Source organism: Bos javanicus, unplaced genomic scaffold, assembly GCF_032452875.1.
Source record: "Bos javanicus breed banteng unplaced genomic scaffold, ARS-OSU_banteng_1.0 tig00004394_1, whole genome shotgun sequence".
In the NCBI taxonomy this organism is placed as follows: Eukaryota; Metazoa; Chordata; class Mammalia; order Artiodactyla; family Bovidae; genus Bos; species Bos javanicus.
In genome coordinates this window covers 67,907-91,138 of record NW_026894244.1, presented here as the reverse complement: position 1 = coordinate 91,138, position 23,232 = coordinate 67,907, and the positions used below count along the sequence as shown (strand labels likewise).

At 51.5% G+C, this 23,232-nt stretch overlaps 1 protein-coding gene across 1 annotated transcript; it reads left to right on the top strand.

The window, feature by feature from the left end:
• Positions 1 to 546: 546 nt before the first annotated feature.
• Positions 547 to 16,122, top strand: LOC133244049 (uncharacterized). Its single transcript, XM_061410727.1, has 6 exons — positions 547 to 621; positions 1,367 to 1,457; positions 3,156 to 3,369; positions 7,966 to 8,188; positions 13,782 to 14,209; positions 14,775 to 16,122. The coding sequence occupies exons 1-5, from the start codon at positions 547 to 549 to the stop codon at positions 14,031 to 14,033; spliced, it is 855 nt and encodes a 284-aa protein (XP_061266711.1). The 3' UTR covers positions 14,034 to 14,209; positions 14,775 to 16,122.
• The last annotated feature ends 7,110 nt before the right edge of the window (positions 16,123 to 23,232 follow it).

The window sequence follows — 23,232 nt, the reverse complement described above, 5'->3', positions numbered from 1 at the left end:
CGAGTGACTCGGAAACTTGGCCCGTTTGACTTGTTTTACCCCATAAGGAAGTGAAGTGGGCTGTAGAGGAATGAATGTGAGGAATGCCCAGGAATGCAGGTGAGCTCCATGGAGACCGTTTAAAGCAACGAGAGGAGTGAGGGCAATAGAGTGAGTTGTGTCCCCCTGACCCGAACCCCCGCCTGAAGTCGAGCTTCTCTCTACAGACTTCATCGTTGTTAATGGCTTGCCATGTTTCCTCCAGAGAAACCTTTTCTGCGCCTGAGATGGAACTTTCTCCTCATTGTGGTTTATGGGTGAATATTGTTCTGAGTGTTTATATTTTCTAGGGACTCCTAGAGAACATTTTCTCAGAATTAAAATGTTCGGAGTGGATACCTACTCACATAACCTGTTCTGCACATTTTGGTGCAAGTCATTTTACATCAGGAAAGCAAGCGGTGCAGGCTGTGTCATTTGCTGTTTCGTAGGACCAGCTGATTCTAAACCTGGAAACCCTGAGAGCTGAACTGGACCAGATGAGAGTGCGAGGGGCTCCCTTCCACTATGGGTAGGCTGCTCCCCCGGGCAGCTCCCCTCAGCGCTGTCGAGTGTGACAAGGGCCTGTCTGGTGTGTGGACAGTATGACTGGGTGTTGCTCATGGTCGCACCTCAAGGAGCCTGTAGCTTCGTGGCCAGCGAGAGGGAAGAGACAAGCATCGTTCCTTAGGGTCAAACTTGGTACCATGGAGTGGTAGTCACAGTATTGACAACACTCAAAACCACAGGCAGAGATTTGGAAGTGTGGGGGCGACCAGTTGATATTTGGGTGTATTCATTTGAGGGGCCTGACAGACTGTGACACTGATGTTTCGGAAGAGTCGCAGAAGGTTAATGACCTGTAGTCTTTTTTACATGAATGGAGACTGAGACATGACTTGCCGTTGACTGTGGTGGGAGGAATCACCTGGCTTGTGAATGAGGCGAGCAGATTACTGAGCATCCTGATTTTTTCTTCCTCATTGTTCGAGGGGTGGTAATTCTTATTAAGTATTTAAATGTTTCTTTGGCTTCTTCACGGAAAAATGGTCACAAGTGAGAGACAAACTTTAGCAAAGGTCATTAAGTGCTTAACTGGTGACATTCATTCATCTGTAGGAAATCGACTACTGCTTGAAGCCTGACTTAGGAGACAGTTTGGAGCCCATACGCATATTTCTGTGTTTGTGTACTTAGGGGATCCTCACAGTCCAGGGCCCCAACCCAGCCTTCTTCTAGAGTAAGGGGATATCATTTGAGACAAAGGCAGAGCCAGAAACTGGCAGGTGGAGTCCGAAACCACAGTGGGTGGAGTTCAAGGAGAGCACGTGCCCTGCAATATGGATAGGGGACATGGCTGGACTTGCTGGTAGAGCTCCCCCAAGGTGAGAGGCTGGTGCTGTCAGAAGTGGGGAACCCCTGCTCCCGGGATGGACAAGGTGAGTGTGAGGCAGACTGTGTAGACAGTGGAGAAAGAGGAGGTGGACATGGCCTCCTGCTCTTGGGGGTTTTTGGGTAATGAGGAGGGCCCTGGTGCCAGGACCCGAGGCCTGGCATGGTTGGGGGGCTCAGATGGAGAAACCTGGGGCCTGGTCACCAGTCCCCTGTGTGTCAGTGAGTGTGAGAGACAAGAAGAGGAAGCAGCCGCGGGGCAGGAGGGCCTGCTGTGCTCTGAAGACAGGTGTGTCTTCAGGGGTGTCTCCAGGAGGCAGCTCTCGAGGGGTCACGGCAGTGACGTAGCAGCACAGGTGGGGCTTCGGAGTGGGGCTTGCGGGCACTGTGGGCTGGGTGGGGAGCACTATGCTGGCTCAGGAGAAAGGGAGTGGGGACTGAAAACCTGGCTCACAGGCAGGGCAGGCACAGCATATTTAGTGGGCCTCCCAGAGGAATTGGTCACCTTGTCTCTGAGACCTTCTCCGGGGGGGATAGAGCTTCGGGTGATGAGGGGGAAAGAGATGGAGGCTGCATCCCGTGAGGGGACTGGGAGGTGATGGTTGGGTGGCGACCCAACCCGGAGGCCTCTGTGGCCCTCAGAGGACCCTCGAGGGTCCGCAGTCCACAGTGGGACTGTGTCGTACCCCCTACCCAGTTCCCAAGTGTGTTCTGGCCCCAGGCCCTTGGGTGCAAGTGGGGCAGAGAAGGGAGCAGTTCTGTCAGGAGGGAGAGGAGACAGGAGGGAAGACAGGTGTGGCTCCGGGAGATTCCAGACTTCCATCTCCTATGCAACACAGTGTTCCTTGCAAAACCGTCGAGCAGAGCAGCGGGTGACCCCGAGCAGGCTGAGCTGGTGGTCGGCCCTGGCCACTCTGCAGACGTATGGGGTGTCCTGTCCTCGGAGGAAGGTCCTGTCTCCCAGGTTTAGGGACTCCTGCACGTGAAGGCACCACCCTCTTCCCAGGGACAAGACTGAGCACAGCCCGGGCGGTCCTGCAGTGCAGGTGGCTCACAGTCAAGGCGGGGCCACCCTGCCTCTCAGCAGGCCCCTGCTGAGTGAGCTCCTGGCACCTGCAGGCCCAGGCCTTAGTGCTCAGGGCCTGAGCATCTGTGCTGGGCCTTGTTCAGCCCAGAGTCCAGTGACACGCTCGCCTTTGTTTTAATGGGAGACACCAGTGGTGCTCAGCTCCGAGGTGTGGGTCCGAGCCCTTTCTGCTGCGGGTTGTTTGAGACACCTTTAAAAACAATGAGAGCAGTGCAGACAGTGTTCCAGGCAGACTGGTGATTGTGATCCACAGACTTCCCGTGGGAGAGGGAGGTCAGAGCAGGCGTGGGCCGAAGGGGAGGTGGGGTGCCAAGGGGAAAGCAGAGCAGGTGCAGGCCCCGCCCTGGGACCTGAGAGTGGGCTCCAGAGGGACCCTGGATGCCCCAGCCTCAGACAGCCGATCCTGTCCTAGTCAGCTCCACACCCTCGCGTCAGCACTGCCTTCCCCACATATGGGAGTTTTCCAGCTGCTGGGGATGAGCCCTGAGTGTCTGTGGAGCAGCGGGTGGCCTGTTGCTGTTGGAGCCAGAGGGCAGTGCCCTCCCGGGGGCCCTTTCGCTGTGAAATTGCCAGTCTTCCAAATGGACAGGCTCTGGCTCGACTGACAGAGTGAGCTCTCTTTTCTTCTAACAGCGCTGCTCTTTGCCGTGTGTTTCAGCTGACCCCACTTGGGCAGTGCTCTGGACCTCAGGTTCCCTGTGGCACACTGGTCAGCAGACTACTCAGGAGATCGGGCAGTGCTACAATGCCCCCAGAAAGGCCAGCTGGCAGCGCTGCACGATGAGCTGTCAGAGGCAAGGACCCCGCGGCCCTCTTCCCGTCCCTGGTGGGCACCTTGTGAGGCACCTGCCCCCTCACACTGTGGTCCTGAGGTGGGTTTGGAACAAAGCGCTGATAGGTCGCTTTATGTCTTCCCATTTTCCTTTTTCTGGCTAAGAGTTTACTTTTAAGGCATGCTTTTTTTTTCTTAAAATAACCAATTTGGATAACTTGTGGCCTACTGTGAGCTCCAGCATGGTACTAATTACCACAGTTTTGAAATCATCCTACGAGTAAATGGATACACATATCCATCAGCTTATAGTGAGAAGAATTCTCATTGGGAGTTTAAGTGCCTTTATCTTTTCACCTCATTCATGCCATGTGTTTGTTCATACATGTCTGTGTTTTGAGCTTCCATATTCAGTGAGCAGTTAGTTTGGGCCAGACATGGTCAGAAGTAGGACTCCAACAGTGAATTAAAAACCGTGTGTGTCCTTTATCCACTGCTACGTAACGAATCATTGCAAAGCTTAATGACTTCCTAGGGAGCAGCTCACAGTCCACAGTGCCTGTGCATTGTAGCAGGCGGGCCTGGTTCAGGGCCTCCTGAGGGCACAGACACAGGAAGGCCCCCCAGGGCTGGATGGCAGGCTTTCAGATTCACTTGGCTGCTGGGGACAGGCCCAGGTCCCTGCCGTGTGGCTTTCCCATATGGCCTGACTCTCCTCGGAACACCCTCTGAGAGTGAGAGCGTGGGGTTTAGCCCGGGGCCTTTTGCACCCTGATCCCGAGGCCGCACACCTTCACTTCTGTTTGCAAGAGTGAGCTGCACAGTCCTGCCTCGCTTAGGGGCTGAGCAGGAGTTGCCCCTTCTGCCGCTTGAAGGGAGGAGGAGGGAAGAATTTGTGGACCCCTTTTTAAACCCGCACAGCCTGTCGAACAGTAATGAGCAGGGAAAGGAGACCAGAGTGCCCGAGTTGTCCAAGGAGGAGGGGACGATTGTGTGTGAACAGGGTGGCCAGCAAGGTGACACCAGGAGGGTGACCTTGAACCAGAGACCCCGAGGCAGGAAGAGAAGTAGCCACTTGGAGATAGAAAAAGGGTCGTGTCAACCAGTGGGGACAAGGGAGAGAGCGGGCCGCATCAGGGAGGAGCCCGGGCTCAGGCCTCAGCAGCTTGAGGCCAGAGCCTGTTTCCTGAGGTGAGGAGGGCTGCTGGGACGGGGAGCTAAGAGCTGGGCCTCGGCCCTGTTGAGGTGGACAAGCCCATGGGGGTGTCCCAGGGACTTGTGAGGAGAGCAGCTGAGTGTTCCGGCCTGCATCCGGGAGAGGACTCACTCAGCTCAGGGTGGACTTGGGGTCGTGGGCATACAGATGGCATTGAAAGCCACGAGCACGGTAAAGTCACCAGGTGGGTGCCCGTGGAGAGAGATGGGGTGCAAGGGTAGAGCTGTGGGGAACCCTGCATTCCAAGGTTGAGAAGGGGTGCAAGCGACAGGAATAACTGCAGGGAGGGCAGGGCCTGGATCCCAGGGAGAGACATGCTGGGGCGGGTGTGGGGGAGGGCAAAGAGGGGAGGGGGCTTGGTAACATGGGTTCTTCAAACCCCCGGGGAGCTGCCCTGCAGGTTGGGGCACACCCACCGCCTGCTGGCAGAGAGCTAGGAACCGGGCGGGAGGGGACCATAGAGGCTGCTCCCAGGGAGCTTTCAGAGACCCACAGTGGGTGCTGCAGGGAGCCCTGGAGGAGGACTCTGCTGGTTCCCCTTGTGCTATTGGAAGGCGAGAGAAGGGAGAGGATTTGCTGACCGGGCTGATGGGGGTGAACCCATAGGCAGCTGGTTTGCTAGAGCGGAGCAGGAATGATGGCAGGTGGTCCTGGAGCCAGCGAAGGGGGTAGCCCAGGCCTGGGGTGGGGTTGTGATGAAGACAGGAGGCGAGGGCACTGGCCACAGGGGACAGGGAGCCAGCAAGCCAGCACCTCGAGGCTGCCCCTCAGTTCCTTTGAGGTCATGTTTGGGAAAGAAGGCAGGACCTGGGTGACAGTGTGGCAGGGGGGACGTTTTCAGAGAGAAGGGTGTGAGGTGTGAGAGCCGGAGGGCGGGACGGGGCCCCGTGGGCCCTCTCCCGTGTGTCTCTGATGACAGAGCCACACTTGTGGTGCGAGGGGCCGTCCCCCAGAACAGCCCGAGGGCCTGTGCCCAGAGAGGAGAGCCGCAGGGGGGCTGGCCCTCCTGTCTCCTGGCTGACCCTGCTCGCTCCTGTCTGTGGGTGTTCAGACCAGCCTGGGAAATGGAGGGCTGGAAGCCTGCGAGGATGGCACTCTCTGGTGAACTGGTACCAGAGGTGACCGCTGATAGGGACCCAGTGGCTGCCGAGCTGAAGGGATCTTTTTTCTTATTTTCCTCCAGCCTGGCTGATGGAGGCATGGATGTATTTTTGTAATTTTCAGTTTCTGTCTCTGACTCCATCAGCCCACCCTTTTGAATAACCTCATAGAATGCCTGCCGTCCTGGGTGTCACCAGGCCATCTAGGAACTGGATTCTCCCCCTGCCCGTTTCTTCAGTCCTGCTCGATTAAGAGATGGCAGTGTCTCATGAACATGGCCCATTTATCCACAGTCAGGGTTTCCATGTAAAATTGGGTTCAGTTCCTGATAGACTTGAGCTGCCCTGAATGTTGCTGACGAGACGTGGTCCTCTCGTGCCCAGATGCAGACCCTGAAGGAGCAGAACTGGGAGCACGCGGAGCAAGCCAGCATGCTGGCCGACGTGGCCCAGGCGTTTGAGAGTGACGAGGGCGTGTCTGACGACGAGGGCGACAGGGTCACCCTCTTCAGCTCGGCCACTCAGCTGTCGCCCAGCGGGCAGGCCAATGCCAAGACTCTGACTGTGATGCTTCAGGAGAAGCTGGACACCATCAATGAAGAGATTCAGTGGGTGATTGCGAACTCGGCTCCCCAGAAACTCTGTTTCTCTGAGGAGCTGTCTTCTAGGGACATCTGAGTGTTCCATAGCAAGAAACCTGACCTCAGGTCTGCTTCAAGAATTTTCAGTTTTTAGATTGCCCTTGCTTATAGAGCTCGGTCAGCCAGGGCGTTCTATCCACGGTGTGGTGTCAGCACTCTGTGGGGGGGCGTTGTGGGGTGTTCCCCGTCAGCTCTGAGCCCCAAGGTGGGTGAGGTGCCGAGGCGGTGTCCCCTATGGCCCTTGCACCCTCCTGTGTCCCTCGGAGCCCCCCACGTTCTGGTGAAAAGCCACCTGGTGAAAGCTGGAGTTTTGGGGTTGGCAAATTCCCACTCAGATCTGCATTTTCCTTTTTAACTTAATGCAGTGTGAAGATTGGCTTGTTGTAAGACAGTGGTCCAAGGACATGTGTTTGAGTTTTTCACATCTCATCAGTATATTTAAGATGTTTTCTTTAGACACCATCTTGGCAGTTATAACAATTTTCAAAACGGGATAGAATCCAAAGGCCTCCCTCGTGGTGAGCAGGGGGCCTTGGGTCTGGGTGCGGCCGGGTGGCTGGGGGCCCCGAGGCCTGCCTGGTGCCACACCCGCACAGCTATGCCCGTGTCCCGAGTCCACGTTCAGAGTGGCCGCAGGCTGGTGACCCTGCACAGGACCAGGCAGAGCTGCTGCTCAGACTGTTCTCGCCACGTCAGCCCAGGCTGAGGTGCCCGTTCCTGTCGGCCGAGTGCGGGGATCCCGGGGAAAGGCAGGGGGTGAACGGGACAACCAGCAAACGCAGGTGGTGTCGCCTGCCCATTTGATGCCAAGACAGACAGCTTTGTGGGCCGTGTTTGAGCAGAGACGAGCTCAGAAAGATGATCTTTCTGCATCCCTGCAGGAAGTATGGAATGGTTATATATTAATATTTTTATTTTTACAGCAAGTTGTCAGGTAAAAGTGATTTTTCCTTATTTGACAAGTTGACTTGATGTAAATGGTAAATTCTGTCCATCAACTTGTAATCAACAGTGAAAAACTTTCAAGATGTATGAGTAGAAGTGAAGCTGGAGAGTTTACTGTCTGTAAGAATCTTGTATTTTAATTTGAAAATCATTTTATTTGCATAATCGTGTATTTAAACTGCTATATAAAAACATCCACCACACATTAGGGGAGAAGAGCAGAAACTGTGAATTCTAGGTTAATGCAGCACATTGACATGAACCCAGAAACTCACACAAAGCTGGTGGAGAACTTCATCAAGTGATGCGTTTGTATATACACAACCTTAAAAAAAAAAAAAATCAACTCAGCACTTCATCTGGTCTGGAGACTTGTGTTTAGAAACTGCAGCTTGTTCGTGAATTGCTGTTTTGATTATACAGAGTTCCTGATTCCCAGTGGAAAAGACTTGAGGCACTGACATGCATCTCTGCCCTGAGAGCAGGGGAAGTAAGGGTTGTCAACTTGAGGTATCTCCTCAGAGGAAGAGAGTTGCCACCAGGGTCCCTGCAGAAGGTTAGAGTAAATAAGTGAAATCAAGCATGAATGATCAGGGGCCAGTAAGACTCAACGCTAAGTTATTCTAAGTTTGAGAATATTCAAAAGAGGAAACGTAGAACCTTTTGGCTGAGATGTTCATTGAGCAACTGTTTCTGGAATTTGCTAATCATGACACAGAATGCCAGCCCAAATTTATTGTCCAGATAGGTTCCTCTGCTGACAAAGGCAGGTGACGTATTTTATTCTATTTTAGGTTGATCGAAGAAGAGAAGGAGAACACGGAGCAGCGGGCCGAGGAGACTGAGAGCAGGGAGGGCAGGGGGAGCTTAGGCAGCCTCTGTCGTTTTAAATCAGTGAGCTCCCTCAACCTGCTTCCCACCTCCTCGCATGCTGGCTCCTGCCCGCCCCTGCCCAAGCCCAGAACGAGGCGGCACAGCCCGGCACAGGAGGGAGACCAGCTGGGCATCATGACTCTGGTATGTGTCTGCCTCCTCCCTGCCGCATCCCTCCCCCAGCACGCTGTTTTTTGTTTGTTTTTTGTTTTTTCTCTTTATACCCAGAAGAAAATCAGGTACATTTGCTACGCTCAGAGGTCTAAAAGTTTTTAAACCGCCTAGTCTTTAATCATTCCACAATGGCACAGTGACAAATTAGTCTTGATATTTGGACCACTACTTAGCACGTCATCATGAACTCAGCCAGAGCCTGCCTCTGTAACGTTGGGCCTGGCCTGTGCTGGGCACAGCAGCTGCAGGGAAGTTTCTGTTCTCAGGGAGCAGACAGCTTTGTGAAAGTAACTATAGGCAGCTGTCATGGCGTGGGAAAGTCGTGCAGCACATTTTCCATTGGGAATGCCTGGCTACAGGGTACAGGGCATGCGGTGGGAACAAAACCAAGAATCTACACTGGTCTGCTTGCTGATGGACCTGGCCACGCACTCCGGCCAGCTCTGCGTGTGAAACCAGGTTAAAAGCCCAGTGCCCCAGGGCCCCAGGGAAGATGTCAGGCTGCCTCACTTTTCCAAGTCTAAAACTGGGATGACGACCTAGGGCTTTTGGTGACAAAGTGTGCAGCTCTAAAGCACATGTTCCAGCTTTCTTGGGTGTTTAGCGTAGGTGTTGTGAGTGCATTGCTGTTTACCCCATGAAATCACGTGTACAACACTCTGCTTTGTAACTGGACTTGTATTATCCCTTTTTTCTGTTACCACCCATTTCATGTTAGCTGCATTGTTAGTCAGCTTATAATTAAATTAACCGTGAATCATTTTAGAGGCCTGTGAAGTGGTAACTAGTCCATTTTGTGGTCTTTTGACACTGTTTTTATAATTTGCATCATTGGCTAATTAGTTGATATTTTAAATTCTTTGACGATTTCTCTGTGGTTTCATGCTTGATTTCTTTTCGAATATTTATGAAAAGAACAGTTCTGTATGTTTTCCTTGCTGTTGGAGTTCTCTGACAGTGTGTCTGCTTTCATCATTGGTTTTGATTTCCTGTCTCATCCTGTTGTCTGCTTAGTCGTCCTCAATCCAGATCCCCCCCAGCCCCCGAGGCTGTAGTTTACTCATCCATCTCCCCTCCCCCGTCCCCCCACTTCCGCTGGTCATAGCAGTGCTGTGGTCCACAGCGTGAGTCCCCTTAGTCGGGTTTGTGCTTTGTCTTCCTGTCTCGTTAAATGGTGTTTTTCCCCCATAGCAGTAATTTGAATTGGTGTATCACTATGCATTTACAGGAGAAGGCAATGGCAACCCACTCCAGTACTCTTGCCTGGAAAATCCCATGGATGGAGGAGCCTGGTAGGCTGCAGTCCATGGGGTCACACAGAGTTGGACAGGACTGAAGGGACTTAGCAGCAGCAGCACGCAGGTATAAGCATAATGTAGATGGATCCTAAACTACATATCATGTGTAATTCATAAATGAGATTGTGCTTACATAAAGAAATGATCCTCTTAAGTGTAGAATTAATGGACTTTTAGATATGCAGATGACACCACCCTTATGGCAGAAAGTGAAGAGGAACTAGAAAGCCTCTTGATGAAAGTGAAAAAGGAGAGTGAAACAGTTGGCTTAAAGCTCACCATTCAGAAAACTAAGATCATGGCATCTGGTCCCATCACTTTATGGGAAATAGATGGGGAAACAGTGTCAGGCGTTATTTTTGCGGGCTCCAAAATCACGGCAGATGGTGATTGCAGCCATGAAATTAAAAAGACGCTTACTCCTTGGAAGGAAAGTTAATGACCAACCTACATAGGATATTAAAAAGCAGAGACATTACTTTGCCAACAAAGGTCCATCTAGTCAAGGCTATGGTTTTTCCAGTGGTCATGTTTGAATATGAAAGTTGGGATGTGAAGAAAGCCGAGCGCTGAAGAATTGATGCTTTTGAGCTGTGGTGTTGGAGAAGACTCTTGAGAGTGAGTCCCTTGGACTGCAGGGAGATGCAACCAGTCCATTCTAAAGGAGATCAGTCCTGGGTGTTCATTGGAAGGACTGATGCTAAAGCTGAAACTCCAGCACTTTGGCCACCTCAAGTGAAGAGTTGACTCACTGGAAAAGACTCTGATGCTGGGAGGGATTGGGGGCAGGAGGAGAAGGGGACGACAGAGGATGAGATAGCTGGATGGCTTCACCGACTCGATGGACATGAGTTTGGTTGAACTCGAAGTGTTGGTGATGGACAGGGGGGCCTGGCGTGCTGCGATTCATGGGATCACAAAGAGTCGGACACGACTGAGCGACTGAACTGAACTGACACAATATCCTTTCTGTGTTGGTGCTTGTATTTAAGACTGTAAATCTCATCAGCTTTTGCACAGTTAATGTCTCTATTAGACTCGTTAAGAAAGTATCTTCTATAGTTAATAAAATGTAAAGACTGCACCTGCTATTATGCTAGCTTTCATTCTTACATATTATCACAGGGAACTTGCTTTAATGAATTTATTCTGAGAAGTTTTAAATCAAATTCTATGTCAGGATTTTACATTAATGTCCAAGAGCTGGTTAGATTTGTTCAATGTTAAACTAGGTATTATGGTAACTTCCTCATCAGTTAAATTACTAATTTAAAGTATAACATGTTTTTGATTAAGAGAAACTAACTTATAGAGAAATTTGGCTGAGAATAGACACCTGTTAAGGCCCTTTGTTGTACAGAATGCTGTGCTTTAATAAATCATGATGTTGTAATAGAATGGTATCTTCCTGAGTAATAATTTATAGTGTTTCTCTAGTAAATCTTGAATAGCTTATTTATCTTCTGTGGTCAAAAAAAATGTTCTGCTTCCAGTCATATGTTCTGTAAATCTTCATGTCACTTACATGTTTGCCATCATTTTTGCTTTACTGTATTTGCCTCTACGGATTCTTGAAATTTTAGCTTCAGAGTCGCAATGAATCTGGTTTCTCTTCATTTCTTTGCATGCATCTATCAGCCTAGTGATTTAAGGAAGCAGTGTCGAAAGGTAAACTATTTAGTAATGTAGCACGCCTTTGTTTCTCTGTGAAGTATTAAAGAGTCCTTATCGTTTAACGTGAATGAACACTGTGTGATTATGTCCTGGTGAATAATTGACGTTTTAATGGAAGTGATGAAACTCACCCACCACTTAAAATGTGCTGATGGTTCTGTTGGAAATAGGTCATTCGTTGGGACAGTTGTAACAGTGTGCCTTTCTCCCACTTGTTTGCCTTCTGATCATCTCATGCATGTTTATAATAGACATAGTATTATTTCTTATTTTTAAAATGTTCTTTACTTATGTTTTTGGCCATGCTACGCAGCTTATGGGATCTTAGTTCCCCAAGCAGGGATCAGACCAGTGTCCCGGCAGTGAAAGTGCCAAGTCTTAACCTCTGGACCACCATGGAATTTCCACTTAGTGTTTTCATGTAAGAAATGACTGAATCAGAGCCATAGATGTTAGATTTGCGGGAAGCCAATTTAATGATGGTGGGTAGCAGTGTGCAGGAGACTCTGTGTGCCGGGCACGTGCTTTCCGAGTCTGTCATCTCAGCCCCAGGTGAGATCCAGATTGCTGCTATCCCCATTCAGCAGACATAGACACTGAGGCTTAGCGAGGCCGGGCACCCTGCCCAGGCTCTCACACCCAGCAGCACGGTGCAGACTGGTCTGATCAGAGCCTGGACACTTAAACGTGGTGCCATCCAGCCACCTTTCCTCCAGAGGCTCTCGTGTGCATCACGGCATCCCTGATGGAGGGAGCATCAGGAGGGAGCTCGCTGCCTCTCCCCTCGGGTCACTTGGATGAGCCCCTGTTGTTGGAGTCCAGTGCCCCAAGGGCTGGCCTTCCTTGTCCCTCTCCTGCTCCCAGCCCACTGACCGAGTACTCCTGGGCCTTCCCGCAGGACTGGGGTGGCTGTGCTCCAGTTCAGGCAGCTCAGTGCCCAGGAGCCCTTCTCCTGGGCACAGCAGACCAGCGCTGTCCCCCTGGGGTTGGTGACCTGGGTGTGCTGCTCGCCTGCTCTGTGGCCTGCTTTGCCCTCCTGTTAAGTGGACACGGTGCTGCCCATCCTGGCCATGTGGGCACCAGTGGTGTGGCTCCCATCCTGGGTAGGGCAGCCAGGCTGTGGACCCAGAGGCCTTCCTCAGGAGAAGGCCCAGGCGAAGGGGCTGGCCACAGTCCCTGACTTTGAGGCAGGTGTTTGTCTCCACTGAGTCCATAGTCAACCCAGGTGTGTCACTTCCCTGCTCTGTTCGTTGCTGTTTTCTGATTTTTATAAATGCTTATTTTAACTTGAATTTGAGATCGATCCCTGTTCAGTTCCATGTGGATAATTTCTAGCCTTTGTAGCCTTCTGTTGTCTGAGGGTTGTTGTTAGAGCTCAGGAGAGGGTGCCCAGTTTATCCAGCTGCTGTTAAACGAGTTCAGCTGTATTTTGCACTGTCACTTTGTTGTCACCAAGCTCCCGTGGGACTGCATGGGATCAGTATTCTTTACAGAATCCCACTAAAAAGGCACAGGTTAGTTGGTTAAAACAACACACTTATTGTTTATAAAAATACATGCCATGCATGTCTCCTAAAACCTCCCCTGGCTTAACCACACACCCAGATGTGTCAGTGAGACCTGTCTGGACCGTGAGGGGTTAATCTGTTCCCCACACTGTTGCCACCACTGTCTTTCCTGTCCTCACACCCAGGACCAGCAGAAACGCTGGGAGTCCAGGAGAGATCATCTCTCTCTCTCTCTTTTTTTTTAATTTGTTTATTTTTTAGTTGAAAGATAATTGCTTTACAGAATTTTCTTTTCTATCCAACCTCAACATGAATCAGACATGGGTACCCATATATCTCCTCCCTCTTGAACTTCCCACCCCTCTAGGGTGATACAAGATCATCTCTTAGTGAAGACCAGGGGGTGCTTTATGGAAACCACTGTGAGCGAATGACACTCAAACTGCGTGTAAGTACTTCAGTGAGTAGCCCCGAGTCTGTATGTTACCGAGAAATACGATCCAGGCACATGGTGTTCTCGTGGAGGGGTTAGGTACCTTTTCTGTGTTTCTCTTGTTGTCATGGGTTCCAGTAACCTGCATCATCACTACAATTGATCTTGGATGGTGGCACAAGCTGTATCTTTTTCTCCTTCAAACAGAAAGTTCTGGACGGCTTTGCTGAGAGGTTTTGTACTCTAGCTGTGGTGCTTCTGAGCAACATCTGGCAATGAGCAAAGTCCTTTCATCAGGGCAGTTCATGCCGTGCAGGGTCCACAGTGCTGGCGTCACTCTGCTTTCCTGCCCGGCAGGGCCATCTGGTCACTGGATTCTAGAGAGGGTGGAGCCCAGCTGCAGGGAGGCTCCCATCCAGGGTCTCTGCACTCAATCGGATGCTCTCGCTGCCCCATAGCCCTGCTTCTCTTGAACAAGACAGTCCTTTAAGATGGCATTAAGCTAGAGCAAGGGTTTTTTTTTGTACTTGGGGGAAAGCATAGCTAATAGATTTTCAAATAAGTTTTTGGTTATAATGTAACGCCTATGTGATTGCCATTTTCAAAACAGTCTATTGTTAGCCAGTTGGACACTTACCTCACTCCCTCAGCTGCCAGCTTTATGGGAAGAGGTAGGAGATGACAAGACCACCATCAAATGTGAAACCTCGACCCCCGCCTCGCTGCGGTCCCTTTGGCTGGACCGCCTGCACACGGGGGCGCTGCGCACAGCCCACCCACGAGGACCTCAGGGATGCCCACAAGTAAGCGGCCTGTGTGCGCGTCATCAGTTTCAGGAGCCCTGCGCCTCTTGTCTTGAAGGAGTTGCAAGGATGATTTTAAAGGAATACCCTTGGGTTTAGTGCCTGTGTTTAGTGGTGAACTTCAGGTGCTGGGGAAGAAGAGCTCAGTGACCTCAGTGATTTTAGAAAACGTCCTTCTCTACAGATTGACTCCTGTGGGAGCTTCTTCCTGATCTTGGTAGAGGTCTGCCCGGCCCGGGGCACGTTCCTGACAGTGATGGCCCTGTGCCTCTCAGGTTCGCTCTTGAGGGTCCCTCCCTTTTCCTCAGGGGTCTCCTCTCAGGAGACTCTGTCCCCTCCTGTGACTGACACTGTCCTCATTGAGACCACCACCTAAGCTCCCGTCCTGAGCCAGGCAGCACTCGATGGAGGACACATGTGGTCACTTGGCCAGCAGACCTGCACGGTGACCGTCGCTCTCCTGCCATGGCCGGGGACAGTCACCCTGCAGGAGGTGGGGGGAACTGCCCAGAGCAGGGGAGCTTGCCTTCTGCTGGAGTGTTTTCACCTGCTGAGCAGTGACCCTGATGGAGGGTCGGAGTGCCCTCTGCACCAGCTGGCCTGGAGTCAAGCCCTCCTCGGGGAGAGCTCGAGGCAGAGAATCTCAACTTCCTGGGGTGGTTCTCTGTGTCTCGGAGCCTGCATTGCTCGTGTGGAGTGTGTTTGGTGAAGGAGACTCCACTGTCTGCTTCGAGGTTGAGGTGCGGGTGTTGCTGGGTGCCCATTTCTATCAGTAGCTCTTGTGGAGGGGTGTGTGTTTGCACGAGGGTGCCAGTTAAAGGTCCTTTTCTCTCCCTAAAGCTCGACAGGCTCTCAGGACAGCCCCGGGAACAACCCCAGCAGCGGCACCAGCAGGCAGGACTCGCTGCACAAAGCCCCAAAGAAAAAGGGCATCAATTAAGTCCTCCATCAGCCCCTTGTTTCTTGTTTCTCAAGAAGGAAAAGGGCCGTCCTGAACACCCCAACAAGGAGGCATTAGGACCAGGTGGGTGCTTCACCTTTCAGAGGGAGGAGGGCCTGCAGGCATCTCCCTTCTGTGTCTCCCCTGTTGTCCCCACAAGGCTCCAGTCACTCACGCTGGGGGTCCTCCTAGGAGCAGGAGTGGAAGAGGCGTCTGTCTTCTCAATGGGTCTGAGATGGTCAGATGAGTTAATGAGTGGACGGATGGATTGATTAGTGAGTGGATGGTTGGATGAACAGATGGCTGGCTGGATGGGTGGATGGACGGAGCATGGAATGAATAAAGCAGATGATTGTACTCCAATGCTAGAAACATATTGTACGAAATCAATTGAGTAGGAGCTAGGCAATGATTGTTTCCTCCTAACAGTGACATGTGTTTGGAAACTGCCTAAGTGCTCATCAGTGAGGGGTGAAGTACAATCTGTGGACACCCCACAAGGAACAGCCCGCCCTCCTTCCTGCCACCTCCCCATCCAGGAGCTCATCTGCCCATGCCCCCACCCCACCCCACAGCCACGCAGGTCCTCCTGGGGTCCCCTCATCACACAGGGTTATCATTAGGCCCTCATCTCGCTTGGCTTCATCTCCTTGAAGACAGGGTATGTTCCTGCCTCTTCAGCCACAAATTTGTTGAGTCTTGTTTCTGCTGGGTGTGGGATTTACCGGGGTAAGTAAAGCAGATGTGATCTGGAGCACAGTTAAGTGACAAGAGAGAAAAAGGAGCAGGTTATTAAATGTGATCCCTGTTATTAATATATACAATGCTGCGATGGATGGTGCATTGATTATATACCAGATGCTGTGTGTGCCCCTTCCCAAGCAGGTGTTGCCCCCTCCAAATTTACAGAGGAGGACACAGTGACAGTCACACGGTCAGGGAGTGGTGAGGGCAGGTTCACACCCACGCAGCAGGACCAGGCACTTTGCCAAACCCCAGCCACCTCTCTGGTGGATGCCACCGGAATGAGATGGTTCTATGGCATGATGATTCAATGGACATGAGTTGGAGCAAATTCCAGGAGATACTGAAGGACAGGAAAGCCTGGAGTGCTGCAGTCCACGGAGTGGCAAAGAGTCGGACACACCTGAGTGGCTGAACTAAAACCTGAGTGTGTGCTAACCTGCTTCAGTCGTGTCTGACTCTGCGACCCCAGGGACAGTAGCCCACTAGCTCCTCTTTCCATGGGATTCTCAAGGCGAGAATACTGGAGTGGGTGGCCACGCCCTCCTCCAGGGCATCTTCTCGACCCACGGATCAAACCCACATCGCTTGTTATCTGATGCACAGGCAGGCAGGATCTTTACCCCAAGCACCACATGGAAAGACCCAGTGAACGGTGACAACTAGAAATGCAGAAAATAAGGGCTGCTCCTAAGTTAAACTGGAAGAGCAGCAAGCACAGGTTGTAAAGAGGAAAACACATGCCACCCCACGGCAACCGCGTCAGCCAGACAGAGGCGGTTGCCGTGGGGCGCCCTAAGAGCCTTGCTCTTCACCGCCCTTTCACTCTGACCTGCAGGTCGGGCCAACAGGCCGCACCTCTCCTTGGGGGGCGTGCTGTACTTGAGCTGCACGACCCGCGACCGGACTCCAGCCTGCTGATGCCGGCCCGCCCCCCGAACACCGCCAACACCAGACCAGGAACCACCTGGTCAGGCCCGGGGGCCCGAAGGGATTCCAGGACATCCCAGTGACCGGGAGGGTGGGCGTGCTTGCGTGTGGGGCCTGGGGGGTGGGCTGAGGGGTGCGGAGGTCTTGGCGCATTCCCACCCCTAGCCACTCCAAGCCCGGCTGCGCTCGCTGAGCAGGGCCTCCCCCCGATCCGGTTCGCTGATCAGGGCCACGCGGCCCTAGAGGTGTCGATCTTCGGGGCCTGCCGTGACCCGACACCGGTGGCCCGCTGGACTCAAAACCTCCTTCGGGCCTAGGCGCAGGGAATCTTGAGCGCCCATCCTGCCCGGCACCTGCCTGGTGCTCAAACACACCTGGAGCCACGGAGGCGAGGTCGACTGGAGCACCTCAGCCCCGCCCCTTCGCACTACCGAGGCCCCCCTTTGCCCCCACGCCGCCCGCCAAGCACTCGACCTTCCTGAGAGAGCAGACGAGCCACAGGCAGGCACACAGACAGACACACAGACACTCGCATGCACCCACGCCAAGGGAGACAGCTGGCCTGCGCAAGCTCCTCAGCCAGAGCCAGAGCACCTGGCGGACGCCGGGGCCAGATGAACGGGCCGGCGGCTGGCTGTCAGGAGATACAGAGGCAGAAATACATGAAGATTCCGAGACAGACTCCAAGACGGCAAGAGGAGATACACACACACACACACACACACTTGAGTGTGGTCTTTGGAAATACTTCTGTTCGTAGTTGCTGGGTTGAGCCCAACTTTGATACGACCCATGGACTGCGGCCCATCAGGCTCCTCTGTCCGTGGCATTTCCCAGGCGAGAATACTGGAGTGGGTTGCCATTTCCTTCTCCGGGGTGATCTTCCCGACCCAGGGATCAAACCCCAGTCTCCTGCGCGCGGATGCCTTGCCATCTGAACCAGGACATTGCTAATTCCCTAGGCCAAATACAAAGAATAGAGCTCGTGTTCTACTAAATGGAAAGATGATTTCAGAAACAGAAGCTGTCCTTTGTTGGTATCTTTGAATCTTTATGTAGTTTTCGTTGATTTTTACTATTAAGGCTACTGGAACAAGGCAAGAGAGAAACCCCAGAATTGAAAAGCAGTTGACGTTTTTGAAAGAAACATGTGCAGGTGAAGCTCTCTTCCTTTTTGAGAGATGGTTAAATGCAAAATCTTGATTCAACACATATGACTTTTGTGAACTTTATTTCAAATCTCCATGATGAACCCCTAAGGCGTCCAGGAAGAAAGGAGTAGAGGGGCAGACAAAAAGAGCAACCTTTCCCCTTGGTGCCATCTCAACCAGCTGCTTAGTTCCTTCATCTCAAGGACTATCATCTGGGCTTCTCTGGTTTGTCTGATTCTTGTTTCGGGGACCATTTCTAGTCACAAGGCTGTCAACAGTGGGGGTGGGGTGTGTGTGTGTGTGGGGGGAAGCCCTTCTTTCCATTCCACATGAGACCCAGTGGACGATCCAGGCCCTGCCCACTGCATTGAGTGTGCAGCAACAATATCAATGGTAATGCGGGTTAACAACGCATATTCCTGGAATCCACTCCGTTGGCTACTGACTGTGTGTGGTGGTGGTCTGGATCCTAGACCTGGAAGCTTTCTTGATGATTGCAAATGACACCAAAGTCTGAGGACGATGGAAGATCTTCACATTTCTGCAAGAGCCACACACCTCCAGAAGGAACCACAAGACTTGCCTGAAATGGTCAACGTATAAGTATTGGACTAAACGTTGGAAGGTCTCCACCTTTGCTATGGAAGTCAAACGATCTTTCTTTGAAATGAAAATGGAGCATACTGAACATTCACATTCTTCTAGAGCATTTGAAAAGCCCTAACTTGTAGAAATCTACTGTACGAGTTCCTTGAAAGCAAGAACCTATATGTATGGATATGTCTTCATGCCTTAGATTGTGCCTCAAATATAGTGTACACATCAACCCAGGAAAGGAAAGAATTGCATGATGCGTGCCTGCTCAACTCTGTGATTACTGACTGCTGAGGCACAGGATCAGTGCATGATGGCCACGTGATCAGCGCATGATCATTCACATGATCAGTGCCGCTCAGTCACGTGATCACTGCATGGTAGCTACGTGATCAGTGCATGCTCAGTCACGTGATCAGTGCATGATCAGCCACGTGATCAGTTCCTACACAGTCACGTGATCAGCTCCTCTCAGTCACGTGATCAGTGCATGCTCAGTCACGTGATAAGTGCATGATCAGCCACGTGATCAATGCGTGCTCAATCACGTGATCAGGGCCTGATGAGTTATAGGATTAGCGCCTGCTCAGCAGCTTGAAAATTGCCAGCTGAGCTGCGTGATTCCTGCCTGCTCATCCACTTGATAATAGACAGCTGAGCTGCGTGATTCCTGCCGGCTCAGCTGCTTGATAATTGCCAGCTGAGCTGCGTGATTTGTCCCAGCTGAGCTCCATGATTATTGCCTGCTGATTGCGTGATTCGTGCCTGCTCAGCTCTTTGATTATTGACTGCTGAGGCACATGATCAGTGCATGGTGGCCATGTGATCAGTGCATTATCAGTCACATGATCAGCACCTCTCAGTCACGTGATCACTGCATGATAGCCATATGATCACTGCATAATCAGCCACGTCATCTGTGCCTGCATGGTCGTGTGATCAGTGCCTGCTCAGTCACGAGATCTGCACCTCTCAGTCACATGATCAGTGCATGATAGCCACGTGATCAGTGCATGCTCAGCCACGTGATCAGTGCGTGCTCAGAGACGTGATCAGGGACTGCTGAGTTACGGGATTAGCGCCTGCTCATCTTCTTGATAATTGCCAGCTCAGCTGCGTGATTCCTGCCTGCTCAGCTGCTTGATAATTGCCAACTGAGCTGTGTGATTCCTGCCGGCTCAGCTGCTTGATAATTGCCAGCTGAGCTGGGTGATTCGTCCCAGCTGAGCTCCAGGATTATTGTCTGCTGAATGCATGATTCGTGCCTGCTCAGCTCTTTGATTATTGCCTACAGAGGCACATGATCAGAGCATGATGGCGAGGTGATCAGCACATGATCAGTCACATGATCAGCACCTCTCAGTCACGTAATCACTGCGTGATAGTGACGTGATCAGTGCATGCACAGCCACGTGATCAGCGCCTCTCAGTCACGTGATCAGTGCAGGATAGCCACGTGATAACTGCATGTTCAGTCACGTGATCAGTGCATGATCAGCCACGTGATCAGTGCCTGCACAGTCACGTTATCAGGGCCTCTCAGTCACGTGATCAGTGCATGATAGCCACGTGATAAGTGCGTGCTCAGTTACGTGATCAGGGGCTGCTGAGTTACGAGATTAGTGCCTGTTCATCTGCTTGATAATTGCCAGCTGAGCTGCGTGATTACTGCCTGCTCATCTACTTGGTAATTGCCAGCTGATCTGCGTGATTCGTCCCAGCTGAGCTCCATGATTATTGCCTGCTAATTGCGTGATTCCTGCCTGCTCAGCTCTTTGATTATTGCCTGCTGAGGCACATTATCAGTGCATGATGGCCACGTGATCAGCACATGATCAGTCACCTGATCAGCGCCTCTCTGTCACGTAATCACTGCATGATAGCCACGTGATCAGTGCATGCTCAGTCACGTGATCAGTGCAAGATCAACCACGTGATCTGAGCCTCTCAGTCACGTGATCAGTGCATGATATACACGTGATCAGTGCGTGCGCGTTCACGTGATCAGGACAAGCTGGGCTGCGTGATTCCTGCCTGCTCAGCTGCTTGATAATTGACAGATGAGCTGCGTGATTCCTGCCTGCTCATCTGCTTGATAATTGCCAGCTGAGCTGTGTGATTCCTGTCTGCTCAGCTGCTTGATAATTGCCAGCTGAGCTGCGTGATTCCTGCCGGCTCAGCTGCTTGATAATTGCCAGCTGAGCTGCATGATTTGTCCCAGCTGAGCTCCATGATTATTGCCTGCTGATTGCGTGATTCGTGCCTGCTCAGCTCTTTGATTATTGACTGCTGAGGCACATGATCAGTGCATGGTTGCCATGTGATCAGCGCATTATCAGGCACATGATCAGCACCTCTCAGTCACGTGGTCACTGCATGATAAACACGTGATCAGTGCATGAGCCGTCACGTGATTAGTCATGATCAGCCACGAGATCTGCGCCTCTCAGTCACATGATCAGTGCATGATAGCCACGTGATCAGTGCGTGCTCAGACACGTGATCAGGGGCTGCTGAGTTACGGGATTAGCGCCTGTTCATCTTCTTGATTATTGCCAGCTTAGCAGCAAAATTCGTCAAACCTGAACTCCATGATTATGGCCTGCTGATTGCGTGATTCGAGCCGGCTCAGCTCTTTGATTACTTCCTCCTGAGGCACATCATCACTGCATGATAGCCACGTGGTCAGCGCATGATCAGTCACATGATCAGGGCCATTCAATCACGTGATCACTACATGATAGCCACGTGATCAGTTCATGCTAAGTCACGGGATCAGTGCCTGCACAGTAACGTGATCAGGGCCTGCTGAGCTGCGTGATTCCTGCCTGCACATCTGCATGATAATTGCCAGCTGAGCTGCGTGATTCCTGGCTGCTCATCTACTTGATACCTGCCAGCTTAGCTGTGTGATTCCTACCTACTCATCTGCTTGATCATTGCCAGCTGATCTGCGTGTTTCCTGCCTGCTCATCTGCTTGATTATTGCAAGCTGAGCTGCGTGATTCCTGCCTGTTCATCTGCTTGACAATTGCCAGCTGAGCCGTGTGATTCCTGCCTGCTCAGCTGCTTGATTATTGCCAGCTGAGCAACATGATTCATCACAGCTGAGGTCCATGATTATTGCCTGCTGATTGTGTGATTCGTGCCTGCTCAGCTCTTTTAATATTGCCTCCTGAGGTACATCAACAGGGCATGATAGCCACGTGATCAATGCATGATCAGTCACATGATCAGCGCCATTAAGACACATGATCACTGCATGCTCAATCACGTGATCAGTTCATGATCAACCACGTCATTAGTGCATGATCAGCCACGTGATCAGTGCAAGATCATCCACGTGATCAGTGCAGGCGCAGTCACGTGATTAGTGCATGATCAGTCACGTGATCAGTGTATGATCAGACACGTGAATAGTGCGTGCTCAGTCATATGATCAGAGCCTGCTGAGCTGTGTGATTCCTGTCTGCTCCTCTGCTTGACAATTGCCAGCTGAGCTGGGTAATTCCTGCCTGTCATCTGCTTGACAATTGCCACCTGTGCTGCGTAATTCCTGCCTCCTTAGCTGCTTGAGTATTGCCAGCCGAGCAGCATGATTTGTTACAGCTGAGCTCCATGATTATTGCCTGCTGATTGCGTGATTCGTGCCTACTCAGCTCTTTGATTATTGCCTCAAAAGGCACATGATCAGTGTATGATAGGAAACAAGATCAGCGCCTGATCAGTCACATGATCATCGCCTTTCAGTCACGTGATCACTACATGATAGTCACGTGATCAGTCCATGCTCAGTCACAGTATCAGTGCATGATCAGCCACGTGATCAGTGCCTGCACATTCACATAAGCAGCGCCTCTCAGTCACGTGATCACTGCATGATAAACACGTGATCAGTGCATGATCAGCCACTTGAACAGTGCATGCCCAGTCACGTGATCAATGCATGATAGCCAAGTGACAGTGAATGATAGCAACATGATCAGTGCATATTCAGTCACGTGATCAGGGCTTGCTGAGCTGCGAGATTCCTGTCTGTTCATCTTCTTAACAATTGTTAGCTGAGCTGCGTGTTTCCTGCCTGCTCGTCTGCTTGATAATTTCCAGCTGAGCCGCGTGATTCCTGCCTGCTCCTCTGCTTGATAATTTCCAGCTGAGCTACGTGATTCCTGCCTGCTCATCTGCTTCACGTGATCAGTGCATGATAGCCAACTGATCAGTGCACGATAGTCACGTGATCAGTGCATGATCAGTCACGTGATCAGTGCATGATCAGTCACGTGATCAGTGCATGATAGTCACCTGATCAGTGCATGATCAGTCACGTGATCCGTGCATGATCTGTTACGTGATCAGTGAATGATCATCCACGTGAACAGTGCATGGGCATTCACGTGATTAGTGCATGATAGCAACGTAATCAGTGTGTGATCAATCATGTGATCAGTGCATGATCAGTCACGGGTTCAGTCCATGAACAGCCACGTGATCAGTGCATGATAGCCAGGTGATGAGTGCATGATCAGTCACGTGTTCAGTGTATGATCATCCACGTGGTCAGTGCATGGGCAGTCACGTGATCAGGGCCTGCTGAGCTGCGTGAATCTTGTCTGATCAGCTGCTTCAAAATTGCCAACTGTGCTGCGTGCTTCCTGCCTGCTCATCTGCTTGATTATTGCCAGCTGAGCTGCGTGATTCCTGCCTGCTCATCTGCTTGATATTTGCCAGCTGAGCTTTGTGATTCCTGCCTGTTCATCAGCTTCATAATTGGCAGCTGACCTGCGTGATTCCTGCCTGCTCATCTGCTTGATAATTACCAGCTGAGCTGGTGATACCTGCCTGCTCATCTGCTTCATTATTGACAGCTGAGCTGCGTGAAACCTACCTGCTCATCTGTTTGACAATTGTCAGCTGAGCCGTGTGATTCCAGCCTGCTCAG

What these genes read in the sequence shown, in the direction of transcription:
- LOC133244049 (XM_061410727.1), top strand. Translation starts at nt 547, where the DNA reads ATGGGTAGGCTGCTCCCCCGGGCAGCTCCCCTCAGCGCTGTCGAGTGT. An exon ending in GCCTGTCTGGTGTGTGGACA is followed by an intron (nt 622 to 1,366) that starts GTATGACTGGGT and finishes CAATATGGATAG; the next exon opens with GGGACATGGCTGGACTTGCT. An exon ending in AGCTGGGCATCATGACTCTG is followed by an intron (nt 8,189 to 13,781) that starts GTATGTGTCTGC and finishes TCACTCCCTCAG; the next exon opens with CTGCCAGCTTTATGGGAAGA.